The 15,787-nt window shown below is 48.7% G+C and overlaps 1 protein-coding gene across 9 annotated transcripts in view; it reads right to left on the bottom strand.

The window, feature by feature from the left end:
• Window positions 1-11,113, bottom strand: part of PC (pyruvate carboxylase) — a 103,340-nt gene extending 92,227 nt beyond the window's left edge. For 5 of the 9 annotated variants that reach the window (XM_055580698.1, XM_055580694.1, XM_055580690.1 and 2 more), the window contains exons 1-2: window positions 10,930-11,113; window positions 6,496-6,533 (exon numbers count right to left, since the gene is read on the bottom strand). Coding sequence is in view for 1 of the 9 variants with exons in the window: in XM_055580687.1 (XP_055436662.1) it covers window positions 6,496-6,529; window positions 10,399-10,538 (174 nt within the window). In the remaining 8 variants the exon portion in view is untranslated. Of the gene's footprint in view, window positions 1-6,495; window positions 6,534-10,398; window positions 10,539-10,929 lie in introns of those variants that run through there. The other 4 variants (XM_055580695.1, XM_055580689.1, XM_055580701.1 and 1 more) reach the window with 2 other exon arrangements.
• Window positions 11,114-15,787: the final 4,674 nt, after the last annotated feature.

Here is a 15,787-nt window from a genome sequence, read left to right as displayed (position 1 = left end):
TGGGGTTGCAAAGAGTCGGACACGACTGAGCGACTGAACTGAACTGAACTGAAACACGGCTCTGCCTCTTACATAAGTCTCTGGACCCCTCCGAACCTCTGATCCATCATCCCTGACAATGAAATCATGACCTTAACCTGTCCCAGGGAGAAATGTCCAATAAAGAATAAAACTATAAGGAATATTATTAACAACAAAAACAACAGAACATCAGCAGTTGGTTCCATAGCATCCTGGGGTACGCTGAGATTAGACCCCAGTATTTGTTGAAACTTGATGGCCAACGGGTAGAAGCGAGGCTGTTATTAGCAGATGACAGTAGTCGCTCCGTGTTTCTAGAGGTAAAGGTTGATTCACCTTTACGGAAAAAAAAGAAAAAAAACTTTTGTTTTCTTTCCTGTGTTGTAATTCCATTCTGCGATTCCCAAGCATTCAGTAAAACTTTGTGAAATATCTGATAGTATTTTCAAAAGATGTACTTTGAGAAGTTATGTGATAGATCTGTTTGCGTAGATCTGAACGCAAAATATCAATAGTATGAGGAAAGAGGACACAGCTGAGACGGGTAGAACTAGGTTACATGAAGAAGAGTAAATAGACAGCTGGCCGAGAAAATAAGTAATCCAGGTAGATTTCATTCAACAAATATTTTTTGAGCCCCAACTATGTCCAAGTTTGGCGGAACACACAACAAGCACTCCTTGCTGCTACTGCTAAGTGGCTTCAGTCGTGTCCGACTCTGTGCGACCCCACAGATGGCAGCCCACAAGGCTCCCCTGTCCCTGGGATTCTCCAGGCAAGAACACTGGAGTGGGTTGCCATTTCCTTCTCCAATGCAGGAAAGTGAAAAGTGAAAGTGAAGCCGCTCAGTCGTGTCCGACTCTTAGCGACCCCATGGACTGCAGCCCACCAGGCTCCTCCATCCATGGGATTTTCCAGCCAAGAGTGCTGGAGTGGGGTGCCATTGCCTTCTCCGAAGCACTCCTTAGGTATTTCTAAAAGTACTTGCAGAGGGAACTTGGTAAAAGAATTCCTACAGGTTAAGTATGAAAGTAGCTTGAGTAATTGTCATTTAGGGACTATATTGACATGTTCCTTGGTCAGGAAACTAAGGTCCCACATGCTGTGGAATGACGACAAAATGTTTTTTAATTAAAGTGGTTGTATCATTTAAAAAAAAAAAACAACCCTTCTGATGAATTGCTTATCTCTTTCTGCTTTCAAGATTCTTTGATCATGGCATGTCTGTGTGTGAATCTCTTTAATTTTATCCTACTTGGAGTTCACTGAACTTCTTGGGTACCTAAATTATTATTTTTCATCAAATTTGAGAAGTTTGGGGCTATTATTTCTTCAAACTTCGTTCTGCTCCTTTTTCTCTACCCTCTTTCTAGGACTCCCATCATGTGTATGTTGCAGATGTCTGAGGCTCTGTTTGTTTTCCTTCACTCTTTTTCCCTTTTGTTCCTCAGTGTTTAATCTCAATACACCTATCTTCAAGTCTGCTGATCCTGAGAGTTTCCTGGCGGTCCAGTGGTTAGGACTCCACGCTTTCACTGCTAAGGGTGTGGGTTCAGTCCCTGGTCAGGGAACCAAGATCCCACAAGCTGCATGGCAAGGCCTTTAAAAAAGGAAAAAAAAACAAAGGGGGCAAAACAAAGTTTGCCATTTCTTCCACTTGCCCAACTGTGCTGTTGAGCTTCTCTAGTGATTTTTTTCACGTTAGTTACCATAATTTTCAACTCCAGAATTTTATTTCTATCACTTACTGATCATATTTGGTGAGGTACTGTTCTCATACTTTTTTAGTTCTTTAAACATATTTTTCAGCAGATGATTTAAAATCTTCTGCTTAAAGTCCAAGGTCTGAGTTTCCTCAAGGGATGGTTTCTACCGATTGCATCTTTTCCAGTTGTACATGCCATTCTTTCTTGTTTTTACATGCCTCATAATTTTTTCTTGAAAACAAGATTCAGCCATTTTTCTTGAATAAATGTACCTTGGATTGCTGCAAGCCTTTGGTTAATTTACAGAGTTCTGAACAAGCTGATATTGCCAGTTATTGCCAGTTTTCTTTTCTTATACAGAGGACTATCTTTCAGAAGTCCTTATTACACCATTCCCCAGGAATCTAAATCTCGTATGGCATTTAAAAAGAGGTTTTCATACCCATAAACAACTTTTTGAAATATATATGGGTAAAAGAAGGCTGATACTTAAATACTCTATACTTGATCTTAAGCTCCAAATAGTGTTATAAATGCCACATTGCTCTAAATTTTTCAAAACTCTGATTTAAAAGACACAGCAAAAATTTTTTAAACACATAATTTTATAATCCCAGCATCCAGAAAAAAAACCTGGAATAACATTTCCAAATAACAAATGAGGTGTTGACATTCCTAGATAACCAAAAGTAAGGTGTTATACACCTTGTTTTACCTTTCTCCAGTAAAAGCATCATGGCTCCTGTTCTGTGGGAACAGATCAGAGCCACAGTTTGATAAGGTATGTGGGCTATTTCTAAAGCTGCACTGTATGAGGCAATAAAAGATTACATATGTTGCAATCCTTTTCTCATGTACATTTTGGTGGTTTCACTTTTTTTTTTAAAGAGTTACTTACTTATTTACTTTATTTATGGGCTGTGCTGGGTCTTCACTGCTGCACTTGGGCTTTCTCTAGTTGTGGGGAGCAACGGCTACTCTCTAGGCTTCTCATTGGGGTGGGCTCAGTGGTTGTGGCACACAGGCTTAATTGCTCCATAGCGTGTGGAATCTTCCAGAACCAGGGGTTGAACTGGTGTCCCTTGTCACCTGCAGGCAGATTCTTTACCACTGAGCCAGCAGGAAAGCCCTTAAAGAGTCTTTTTTTTTTTTTTTTGGCTGCATGGCATGTTGGATCTTCATTCCCCAACCAGGGTTTGAACCTGCAACCCCTGCACTGGAAGTGCAGCATCTTAACCACTGGACCACCAGGGAAGTACCGGTTTCACATTTCTTTTTGCCATAAAAGTGCTGGTCCGAACAGCCGGGTATGTCTGTGTGCTTATCCCATTATACCTTAGGTGACATTTTTAGAGCTGAAATTGCCATGTCAAATGTTTTTTTTAAGGCTTAGGTTTCAACTATCCTCTGCCACTTAATGCCCTGCCCTGTAGTGGAGCACATTTTCCTCTCCTAAGCTGGAATTTTACTGTTTAAAATCAGTATTAGCAGATGACAAGTAAGCATATGAAAAGATGTTCAACATCATTAGTCACCAGAGAAATTCAAATTGAAACCACCATGAGATACTACTACATACCTTTTAAAATGGCTAAAATGAAAAACACTGACCATCTCCAGAGTTGGTGAGGATGGAGGTACCAGCTCACTCGCTGCAGGTAGGAACGTAAAATGACACGAGCACTTTGGAAAACGGCTCGGCAGTTTAAGTTAAACACACACCTACCACACCATCCGGCCACTCCACTCCTATGCCTGTGCCCAGGAGAAAAGGAAGTATGTGACCATACAAAGACTTGTACACAGAGGGTCAGAGCAGCTTTATTTAAAATCGCCAAAAACTGGAAACAACTAAAATGACCAACAACAGGTGAACAGGCAAATCGTGGGATGTCCACTAACGGAATATTACTCAGCCGTTGAAAGAACTGTTGATACACGCAACATGGGCAAAGCTCAAAATAATTATGCTGAGTGAATGAAGCCAGACAAAAATGGAATACATACCATACGAGTTCACTTACATAATATTCCAGAAAGTGCCAACTAATTTATAACAACAGAAAGCAGTTAGTGATTACTTGGAGATGGCAGAAGCAGAGAGGAGTGAGTGGGAGGGATAACCAAGGGATACTTTTGGACAATCACTATCTTAACTGTGCTCATGATTTCACAAGAGCATGCATATGTTAAAATATAAATCATACACTTCAAGTATGTGCAATTTTTATGTTAAAAATACCTCAATCAAGCTGTGTAAAAAAAATAAGACAAGACAGTATAGGAATGTATAAGAAAATTTAAGAGTCAGTTTATTAGATTTACAGGACTATGGAAGATTTTGTTAATCAGAAAACTGCAGTAACTAAAGGACGCTGAATATAATTCATAAACTCAATTTAAAATCTTCATATGAGTTAAGATTGCAAATGGATCAAGTGTTAACCCAAAGGTCCCTTAAAATGATTGTGAACATTTTCTAGAATCACAAATAGAACAGAAAGATTTGTAGGCTACACTTAAAAGTTAAATGTAAAAGACTGGCCCTTAAAGGAAGAATGAGATTTTTGAGTCTGTGACTTAAACAAACTGAAACTCAATTTTTTCAACCAAAGTTACTTCTGAAAAATCTTTGCATTACACAGAAATCCAGGGTAAGGGGATAAAAAAAATCTCACCCCAACATGCCACTCACCAATCACCCAAAACTAACCAAGTCACTTAGTCTCTCCAAACCTCAGTTTCCTCATTCATGAGAGGAATGTTTTCCAGGATAAAGAATCTACTTATTATGAATGATTTAAGATTAATAAATTTTGTATTGATAAAACAGCACGTTAGAAAAAGCACTCAGAGAAGCATACAGTGATGGGCAAATCGAAAAGATTAGCAACACGGATCTCAGTCTATAGCAACTGCAGCCAGACCCTGGGCTGACCAGTGACAGACATTGCAGGAGGTGACGCTCACATCCTCAGAGACAAAGCATGACTCAGCAATGACTCAGCACGGCCAGACCATGGAATTTTCCCCAGGCGTCAGCCAGGATGTCAATAAGAAGAGGAGCTGCGGCATGGCATCTGGCCCCTGCAACACACAGCTGGTGGAAATGTACTTATAGCAGCCCTGGACATCCCAGCCTGCCCCATCCTGCCCCTGGCCTGCAGGCAAATCAGGATGAGGGGTGAGCAATGGCAGCAATGTGGCATGTTGAGATGACCAGGAGCTTTGCCTTCTGGCATTAAAAAAAAAAGCCACATCCACCTCCCTCCAGATCACCAAGGAGACGGAGAGGAGGAGGACAGGGGAGGGCAGGAACCTTCAATGGCAGAGTCTTAGTTACGGTAACTAAGCAAAGCTCTGGGGACTCAGGAAGGATGCAGGGACTGAGAAGCCAAGCAAGCTTTAACAAATTAGATGATCTGGGAGAAGAAGGCCCTTCCTGGCGACTAACTTTCCTTTCCAACGGATGGATTTGGGGAAGACACACAATAAAAGATGACAGCCCGGTGGGGGGTTGGGAGGGAGAGGAAAGGGGTCGGAATCTTGGATTTTGCTCATTAGCTTCCTCTGGGCCCCAGTTTCTCAGTTCCATAAGGGAGGTGGTTTGGGACCGTCACCCAACTGCCCCTCTTCTCCTCACAGGGATGCCAGTCAGAGTGACAACATTCACTCTGTCAGCCAAGACGGGAGGCCGAGAGCAGAGAGGACAGGCCAGTGGAGTCTGCGGAGGGTAGAGTCTGTCAAAGGTCCAGGGGCATTTCCACTCATGCCATCTGCCTTTACACTCGGCCCAAGCAAATGCCATCTCGGGGTGGAAAACAGCCACTGCTGGCCCAAGACCTAGGATATGTGAGGACATGGAAAAATCTCAGGATGGAGAAGAGCTTATGGGTCTTGAAGGGTCATCTGAGAAAAATCCCCGGGCAAAGGAATCCCCATGCTGAGCACTGGCCTGAGCTCTGGGCAACGCAGTCCCTGAGCCAGGAACCCTGGCTGCGAAACGGGGGCAGCGGCTGGCCGGCCTCTGGGTGGAGCAGGGAGGTATATCAGCGTCTGAAATGCAGGCGGGCCGCTGCACGAAGCCAGGACCATGCCCGGCCAGGGCGCGCTCTCAGACCATCAGGGGCCTCGGAATTCAGGCTGAGAGGCGCCAGGGTCGGTGCAATCAGTGGCGTCTCCTGCAGGAGGGGCAACCTCAAGAGCAGGAGGCTGTCAAGGGCTGCGCTGCCACATGGAGGGCCACCGGGGGAAGAGGGGCAAGTCCACCGCCCCCACCTGCATCGTTTTGGGGACACGCGTCTGGTGCTGCTTCAGCCAGCCAACAGAGCCACCTCCTGTGCTCGGTTGCAGCCTCCCCAGGTCCCTCTGCCCAGCTGCCTGCCCTCCACATGGACTCAAGGGGTCTCATCAGAGGCTGCCTGGCCCTACAGGGGGGCTTCCTGAGGTCCTGAGGAGCCACACCCGTCTCCCCCTGACAGGCCTCCCAAGCCACACCCTTTCAGAAGTTGGGCCTCCTGCTGAGGCGGGCTAGCTGCCAACTGGGGCCAGCAGGGAGCCAGACACTGCGGTCTTGTGAAAACCAAGAAAACCAAGAGCGCTGGGAACAGACAAAGACTGCTTATATTTTCCAAAAATCGGACTGCTTGGCCTTTTTTTATTGATTGAGCTTGATCACTGATGTGCCAGGGCTGCTAACATCTACAGCGGCTGCTCCTGGAGACGACCCACGCACATCCCACTGACCTGGATCCAGGCACAGACTTACCCTCAGTGTTTTGTCGGCTCTTGGGAGGCAGGCACTATCTAAATAAAAGAAGAAGACAGTGTTACCCCGTTTCTCTCCAAGTGCTCCCCAGAGAACCCAGGCGAGACAGGAGCACACACTTAGAACCCAGAGCAGACCTGCTGCTGTGCTTCCGCCCCCCGCCCCAGGCCCGCCCCCTGATCTCAGGGAGGGGTACCTGGGGGTGGGCGGGGTGAGGGGGCACCCGAGCTCTCCCATCCAACTAGGCTCCACTGCTTGGCCACCCACTCCCAGGACCACTCAAGGCTTGTCTCCTCCTCCGTGAAATGGGAGTGACAGCTCCACCCAGGTCGGAGGGTTGCCAAGGAGGCCACATACGCTCCAAGGGCTGGCACCCGCCTGGTACAGAGGACGTGCTCAGACCTTAGCCGATGGGCCCAGTAAGAAGCATTTAAGCAAAGCTCTTTTCTGGCACCCCTTACACAAGAAGAAGAAGTTCCAGAAACTTCTCTTCTTTGATCTGAAGAGCCTGGTCCTCCTGCCCACTCCATCTAGCCCGAGGCCCATCTTCTCTGCAGAGCCTTCTCCAACCCCTAGGCACTGCCTCCTGTCCGGTTCTCTGAGCCTGGTTCCTGTCTTCTCTGCAACCTGACACCCAAACGAAGAAGCCTTAGGGTCTCCTATTTCACTGACTATGTCCTCAGATCCTTTCCTGCAGAGAGCAGCACCCCTCCCCCGCCCACTCCACACACGAAGAGCACACCCTGTGCTCGGGCCCATGGGAGCCCAGACAGTGGCTCCCGACCACTTTCTGCAGTTTACAGACTGACCGTTTGATTTTGAATGACCACACCTGTCCGTCAGCTTTAACTACCGGTCAGAAAAGAGCAAAATGGAGACACAGGCCAACGCACCATCAGATGAACTAAGTCCGTATTCCGAGAAAAACAATTGCCTTGGTAGATTAGGTCAAGACTGAAAATGAATATTTGGGCCATTCAATTCATTAAAATACTTCTTGAGCACATACCCTGCATAGGCACCGTGCCAGAAGGCACAGGCTCTGCTCCCCAAGTGCCAAAAAGCAGGTTGTTGGGGGCGAGCTAAGAGAGGTTAACAACAGGATAACACATGAGAGGGACCCAAGCAGGTACCCTGAGCCTGACAGTGTGCGGCAGACCCCAGCTGCGCCCTCTGCTAGCTGTGTGGCTCTGGGGGTGTTATGCACCCACAGCTCCTCATCTGTAAACAAGGAGCTAACAGTTCTTTTGTTGTAGGGTTGTTGTGATAAATAATACATAAAAGGGGCTTAGCAAGGTCCCTGCCACCTCATAGTAAGAGCTCAACAAAGGCTGGCTTTTACTATGATGAGAAATCATTATTTATCATCATTATGATTAAAAGAGAGAACCCAGGTCCAACTCAATAGATTCAGCAAGGCTTAATGCAGAAAAGTCTGAAGAGTAATTTTGCCAGGACAAGATAAGAGGAAAAGGCCTGCAGAGAACAAGGTCACGAGGAATAAAAGCAGAAGAGGGGGCAACAGCAAGTCATCTCAGATGAGGCTGAGGCAGAAGAGGGTACCTGCAGGGCCAAGTGGAAGAAAAAGCCCAGGAGGTGGGGTCCCACCTTTCCCTTCAGTAAGAGGACATGGTTTCCTCTTTTCGTCATCTTCCCACCCTCCACTATCAGCCCCAACTCCTTTGACAGTTTGGCAAAGTTTCCACAGCTGAGACTAGAGGCAGTTAGGACAGAGGGGAAGACAGGGTCAAGCGGGCCCAGGTGAAGCTTCAAAGAGAGCAGGCAAAACGCCCCACTTCTGTGAAGGATGTCTCCAGGAGAGAAACTAGCCCCCGAACAGGCACACTTTCCAGATGGGGGGAGGAGGCCCCGCTCAGAAGAGTAAGATGCTCCTGGGAGACAGCCAGAGAGAAGGCCCATCTATCCTCAAGGGCAACACCGAGGTGCGTGAGGTGTCCCGCTCACACAGAAGGGTGCTGGAGAGGGATGTGGACGGCCCTGGGATGCCCAGGCCCTCCGCCCAGGTCCTCCGATTTGTGACAATCATCCTTGCAGCGCCAGAAGGGGCTGCAACGTGGAATGAGACCTCAGTCTGCAGTCCCGCAGAGCCCTAGTCCCCACGCCCCGGGGACCAGTGTCAGGACAGACACCGAGCACAGCACCCAGGGCTCCGGAAGTGAGACAGAAGAAAATAAGGCAGTGGACCAGAAAGAAAGAAAAAGGCAAGCCGCCTGTACAGGTGCATCAAAGGCAGGAGGGATCCACTGGGCTCACAACCCCATGGCAAACCCCTCTGAGGGGTGATGCTGGCGGTGAGAGTCGATTGAGCTGGAGCAGGCTTCCGTAGAGAAAGAGAGAGACATAAGGTGCAGAGGGGACTTGGGGTAAGCTGGGGAAAGTCTGAATGGCCGCCTAATTTAAACAACAGATATGAGCAACTACAGTGAGCAAAGCCCTAATTCCTTCAGGACAGGCCGAGCAGCCACTAAAAAACTTCTCACAAGGACGCCTGCTCACAGGTTGCTTATTAGAATACAAACAGCAAACTGTAGCTCAGGCCTGCTGCTTCTGGGCCCTCAGAGCCCAGCCAAACCCCCTGGCGCCTCTGGACCCAACCTCACTTCTGACTTAGCGAGCACCCTCGCCTTGTTCCGTCTCCTGCAGAGGTCTCTGCTCGGGGACCAACCAAACGTCTCACTCTACTGGGAACCTGTTTCCTCCACATTCTCCTTCCACCTTCCTCAGTCTTGCTCTGGTAGGTTCTAGTTACTTAAAACTCACCTCTACTTCATCGTAAAACCCTGGCCGCTCGAATCCATCACTGCTTCTTCACTGCTGGCCCCAGCGGAATCAAAAGGCTCGCAATTCACCTCTTCCATGGAGCCTTCCCCAATCCATGCCCATCCAGCCCCCAGCCAGTCCAGTTCTCCTCTCCCTGGCCTTGGTATCTCTCACCCTGATGTGCCAGCCTCTACAAAACTTCCTCCTCCACGTCCTCCTTGGGCCATACCTCGCCCACACCCGCTCTCCACAAACATCTACAGCATGCTGACTGGCTGCTTACGTTCTGTTTCTTTTCCTCTCCCCCAACCAGTTTGTTGGCAGTTCTGGGGCACCTCATCTCCCAGGTCTTGGTTCATGCAGCACCGAGTCTAGGGCTCTGAACATGACAAGTGTGCAGAGAATGCGAGCAAGGGTTCAAGAGTTTAGATGAAGAGCGGGCAAGCAGAAAAGCCGTAGCTGCAAGCAGAGAGAAATGCTGAGCACATCCATCCCAGCGTAAGTGTTTGCAACACAGGCAGGGGAAGAGTGAGGGGGAAGCCAAGGCTGCGGGTGCAGGGGGTGAGGGAGCAAGCGGAAGGCTGACCTCTTGGTAAAGACTGGGGAGGCTCTGGCTATGATCTGGCAAATATTGGCAGCTCTGTGAGCCTCAGTTTTCTCAGCTAAAGAATGGGGATCCCTGGCCTACTCTTTCTTTCTTAAAAATCAAATTTTTAAGAATTTCAAAGGTGCCAGGGGCCGAGGGACCTGACCTGGCCCCAGCACTTGTGAAATGAGGAAAGGAATCCCCAGAAGTGAAAGAACTCACTCAGAGTACACAATTCAAGACAAGCTGGGAGAAACCTGTATGGCAGGTCCTCCCAGACCGGGCTTCAGCCTGCATGCCCAGGAGGGCATTTCCCCAGGCCCAGCTGCTACTCACTGCACTTCGTAAACTGCTAAAAGCTGTAGAAATAACGGACTGCGCCCAGCCCCAGCTCCTCCTAATCACTGCTCCTGGGCGCCCCAGGCTTCCACCTCTGCAACTAAGTGGAATTATAAGAATGCCCCCCAGGGGTTACTAGGAGGATCCTACGGGAAGCAGAGTGCAGGCACTCGGAACACGGAAAACCCTCTCCTTACACGCCGCGGCTTTCTTCAGAGCTGAGCAACTTCCAGTATGATGGGGGACACTTGGGCTCCGGACTCTGACAGACCTGGGTTCGAACCCTCAGGGACCTCGCGCGAGGCATCTGAGGGCTCCGTGCCCTCAGCTTCTCCATCTGCAAAATGGGCCCGAGAGCAGGAATAAGGCCGCCAGCGGCCCCCCTGGGCGCGGGGCGGACGAGGCCGGGCGGTGCCCGCGCGGGGAAGATGCCCGCCGGCTGGTGAGCCGGGAGGACTGGGGCGAGGGATCCGCGAGGAGAGGTCCCAGGGCTGGGCGGAGGGCTCGCGCAGGCAGTCCCCCGCCGGAGGGGGAGGGGAGGGGCGGCGCACGTCGCGCCGCGTCGCGCGCCGCCCGCCGCCGTCTCCTCCAGCCGTCACTCGTGGAGCCCGCGCCGCCTTGGCGCGCGCGACCCTTACATAAGCGTCCCCCGCGGCAGCGCCGGCGCACGCCCACCCGCTCCGACCCGCTGCGGGAAGCGGGAGATGCACAGCGCCGGCGGCACTCACCTCCTCGCTGCCGCCGCAAGTCGTCGCCACCGCCTCTACGGCCGCTGCCTCCACTGACAGGGAACAGCTGCGGTCTCCGCGCAACCGAACTTGCTGCAGTCCCAGTCCCGCCTTACGGACTTCCTATTGGCTCAGGCAGCCCAACCCCTCCTGCTATTGGACAGCACTCTCCGTCACTCACCGCTCCCTGCCCAGGACTCCTCCCTACGCCCGCCCGCCCGTCACGTTTAAGCCTTGGCGCCCCACGTTAGCCCCGCCCCTCGCGTCCCCGGCGGGCCACTTGATTGGTGATGAGGCTGGGGGAGCCCGCCCCTGGTACAACACCGCCTACTCCCTTGTCTCCAGAGCCCCACGTGGGCCGCAAGGCCCCAGCCGCGTTCCGCAATAGGCGGAAGTGGCCGTGCTTTGACAGGCTGTGATTGGCTGTCGGCGGGGGTGGGGCCATGCGATTCATTCACTCGAGTTGCACGTGTCTCCCAAAGCCGCAAGCATAACAGATAGCAACCCGGCTCTGGGTTCGGGTACACTCAGATATGCGATAGTGGGTGGAGGAGAAGTCGGAGAAAAAGGGTTTGCGAAGGGCAGGAGGAAGGAAATGGCGCTTGTGCCACACGACTTGATGTGATTGTGTCTTTTAGCAGCTGTGGTGGGGGGGTGATGGCGATGGGGAGGAATCTCGGTGTGACCTTGGACAAGTGACTTCCCTTCTCTGAACCTCAGTTTCCTAGTCTGTAAATCGAGGCCACTCAGAACCTAGAGAGTTTAGAAGGCTTGGTTGAACGGAAAGTTTCCAAAACGGGGCTCTGTGCCAACCAGAGGATGCAGAAGTGACCAAAACAAACCAAAATTACTGCCAGTGAGAGAAGATAGATGACTTAAAAAAGAGCGGCCCTGAACAGGTCTCAGCAATAATGCTTTTAAGGGCGCAAACACTGTTATCAGGTAAGAGAATTAACAACTGCAAAGATAGTAAATCAGTTGTAAACTTCCACTTTTGTTTCAATGATAAAGATTAGCCTAAAGCACTTTCCTGAGCTATTTTGCACCTCACTGCTGCCCCACCCCACCACCCCAGGTGCTCAACCAATAGATCAACTGGAAGCTGTCAACCTTTGCCCCAGTTCTATGGTGAATTCCCCTCCATTCAAGCCCCTTCATGAACAGGCATATACGACCCAAGCCAGTTCATGAATATGTAGGTACCCTTAGCTTAAAGCTTTCCCAATTTTGCTGTTCAGGGATACATCACTCTGAGAAAAATCCCCAATGTTCTTGCTGCAAATAATAAATTCTTCCTTCTCCAGATCTTTCGGCTGAACCAAGAGATGGACCCCGTTTTCAGGGAACATGGGCTCAGTGCTGGCTGGTCCCTGTGAAATTCTGAGTCTGGTGGCTTCGCTCAGGTTCAGGTGAATCTCATGTCAATACCACCAGGTGGAGGTCTGAACAAAGAAACTAATTGAGAACTAGATATGGACCGCTGTGAACAAAGTGAAAATGTTAGTTGCTCAGTTGTGTCTGACTGTGCCACCCCATGGACTGTTGCCTGCCAGGTTCCTCTGGAATTCTCCAAGCAAGAATACTGGAGTGGGTTGCCATTCCCTTCTCCAGGGGGATCTTCCCGACCCAGGGATTGAACCCAGTTTCCTGCCTTGTAGGCTAGATTCTTTACCATCTGCTGTTGCTGCTGCTGCTAAGTCGCTTCAGTCGTGTCCGACTCTGTGCGACCCCATAGACGGCAGCCTACCAGGCTCCTCTGTCCCTGGGATTTTCCAGGCAAGAGTACTGGAGTGGGTTGCCATTTCCTTCTCCAATGCATGAAAATGAAAAGTGAAAGTGAAGTCGCTCAGTTGTGTCCGACTCCTAGCGACCCCATGGACTGTGTAGCCCACCAGGCTCCTCCGTCCATGGGATTTTCCAGGCAAGAGTACTGGAGTGGGTTGCCATTGCCTTCTCCTTACCATCTGAGCCCCCAGGAAAGCACCATTTCAGAAAATGGACTGCTGTGAACAAAAGTAGTATGGATTTTGGACAGTTAGCTCAGACATATAAATGAGTTGAAGTCTGATTAGGAAGCAAGACATTCCTCCATCCAGGCTCTCTCCTACCTCCAGGTTGAGTTCCCCTGGAGGCCGAAGTTGGAAGGGGTGTTCTACCCCAGGCAGAGAATACTGCCCAGGCAAAAGCCTGAGTGGGGAGTCCAACGTGGCTAGAAAATGCATTCCTCCGTGCGGGCATCTGTAATACTAGAGACAGAATCTAATTGGGACAAGGTGCTGGTGGGAAACACAGATTGCTGAACCCCCACCTTCCCTCCCACCCCACACTGTTCTTACGCATATTATCCACCAACTCAGAGGTCTTAGAATCACCAGCACAATATTACTGTCAACTGAAAAAAGATGCACAGAGTGAGAGTTGTGTGTGAAGTTTTATTTGGGGCAAAATGAGGACTGCAGCCCAGGAGACAGCACCCCAGATAGCTCTGAGAAACTGCTCCAAAGAATTAGTGGGGGGAGGTCAATATATAAGTGTCAACTACAAATTGCCACTTACCAAGAACACTGCCAATGACTGAACAACAAAGGCATTTGCCATCTGCCTCTACGGAGATTGAATCCCTTGCTGCTACAACTGTTGACCTTCAGTAACCCCCAAGGGAGTTCAGGGTGGAGTCAGGCACTCTGTGCTCCAGGGAATCTGGTGGACAGGTCTTTAGATAGTTGAATGTTTTTAGAAACAGATTTAATGACCTCAATCCTTGCATCTCCTCATATCTAGAGAAGCACTAAATCCCTTCATGGTGACATCAGATCCTCATGACTAACAAAAAACCTTTTGTAAATTGAGTGCTTCGTGGTATCTTCACCAAAACCTTATATTTTGACTTTCCCCCACTGCCGCTTTGGAGCAGTCTCTCAGAGCTATGTGAGATGCTGCCTCCCGGGCTCCAGTCCTCATTTTGCCCCAAATAAAACTTAACTCACTGCTCTCAAGTTATACATCTTTTTTTAAGTCAACATAAGATTTTGGTGAACAGGGAGTTCAATGCAATCAAGCACTTATCTTACAAAAAGTTTTCTGCTTGTCATGAAGAGCTGATGTCATCATGAAGGGATTTAGTGCTTTTCTAGATATGATAAGCTCCCCTAGTGGCTCAGACAGTAAAGAATCTGCCTGCAATGCAGGAGACCTTGGTTTGATCCCTGTTGGGAAGATCCCCTGGAGGGGGGAATGACTACCCATCCCATATTCTTGCCTGGAGAATCCCATGGACAGAAGATTCTGGTGGGCGACAGTCCATGGGGTTGCAAAAAGTCAGACACAGCTGAGTGACCAACACACACAGATATGAGGAGATGCAAGGATTGGGGTCATGAAATCACTTCCTGAAAGTATCTATCTAAAGACCTGTTTATTAGATCTGATAGAGTGCCTGAAGAACTATGGACAGAGGTTTGTGACATTGTACAGGAGGCAGGGATCAAGACCATCCCCAAGAAAAAGAAATGCAAAAAGGCAAAATGGTTGTCTAAGGAGGCCTTACAAATAACTGTGAAAAGAAGAGAATCAAAAGGCAAAGGAGAAAGGAAAGATATGCCCATTTGAATGCAGAGTTCCAAAGAATAGCAAAGAGAGATAAGAAAGCCTTCCTCAGTGATCAATGCAAAGAAATAGAGGAAAATAATAGAATGGGAAAGACTACAGATCTCTTCAAGAAAATTAGAGATACCAAGGGAATATTTCATGCAAAGATGGGCACAATAAAGGACAGAAATGGCATGGACCTAACAGAAAGAAGATATTAAGAAGAGGTGGCAAGAATACACAGAAGAACTATACAAAAAAGATCTTCACGACCCAGATAATCACGATGGTGTGATCAGTCACCTAGAGCCAGACATCCTGGAATGTGAAGTCAAGTGGGCCTTAGGAAGCATCACTACAAACAAAACTAGTTGGAGGTGCTGGAATTCCAGTTGAGCTATCTCAAATCTTAAAAGATGATGCTGTGAAGGTGCTGCACTCAATATGCCAGCAAATTTGAAAAAATCAGCAGTGGCTACAGGACTGGAAAAAGTCAGTTTTCATTCCAATTGCTAAGAAAGGCAATGCCAAAGAATGCTCAAACTACCACACAATTGCACTCATCTCACATGCTAGTAAAGTAATGCTCAAAATTCTCCAAGCCAGGCTGCAACAGTACATGAACCATGAACTTCCAGACATTCAAGCTGGATTTAGAAAAGGCAGAGGAACCAGAGATCAAATTGCCAACATCCGCTTGATCATCGAAAAAGCAAGAGAATACAATAAAAACATCTACTTCTGCTTTATTGACTATGCCAAAGCCTTTGACTGTGTGGACCACAACGAACTGTGGAAAATTCTGAAAGAGATGGGAATACCATACCACCTGACCTGCCTCCTGAGAAATCTGTTTGGAGGTCAAGAAGCAACAGTTAGAACTGGACATGGAACAACAGACTGGTTCCAAATCGGATAGGAGTTCGTCAAGGCTGTATTTTGTCACCCTGCTCATTAAACTTCTATGCAGAGCACATCATGAGAAACGCTGGGCTGGAGGAAGCACAAACTGGAATCAAGGTTGCCAGGAGAAATCAATAACCTCAGATATGCAGATTACACCACTCTTATGGCAGAAAACGAAGAAGAACTAAAGAGTCTCTTGATGAAAGTGAAAGAGGAGAGTGAAAAAGTTGGCGTAAAACTCAACATTCAGAAAACTAAGATCATGGCATCTGGTTCCATCACTTCATGGCAAATAGATGGGGAAACAATGGAAACAGTGTCAGACTGTATTTTGGGGGGCTCCAAAATCACTGCAGATGGTGAC

The sequence above is a fragment of the Bubalus kerabau genome, chromosome 5, assembly GCF_029407905.1.
Source record: "Bubalus kerabau isolate K-KA32 ecotype Philippines breed swamp buffalo chromosome 5, PCC_UOA_SB_1v2, whole genome shotgun sequence".
In the NCBI taxonomy this organism is placed as follows: Eukaryota; Metazoa; Chordata; class Mammalia; order Artiodactyla; family Bovidae; genus Bubalus; species Bubalus kerabau.
Note: the sequence above shows the minus strand (reverse complement) of the source record. Positions and strands in the feature narration are given on the sequence as shown.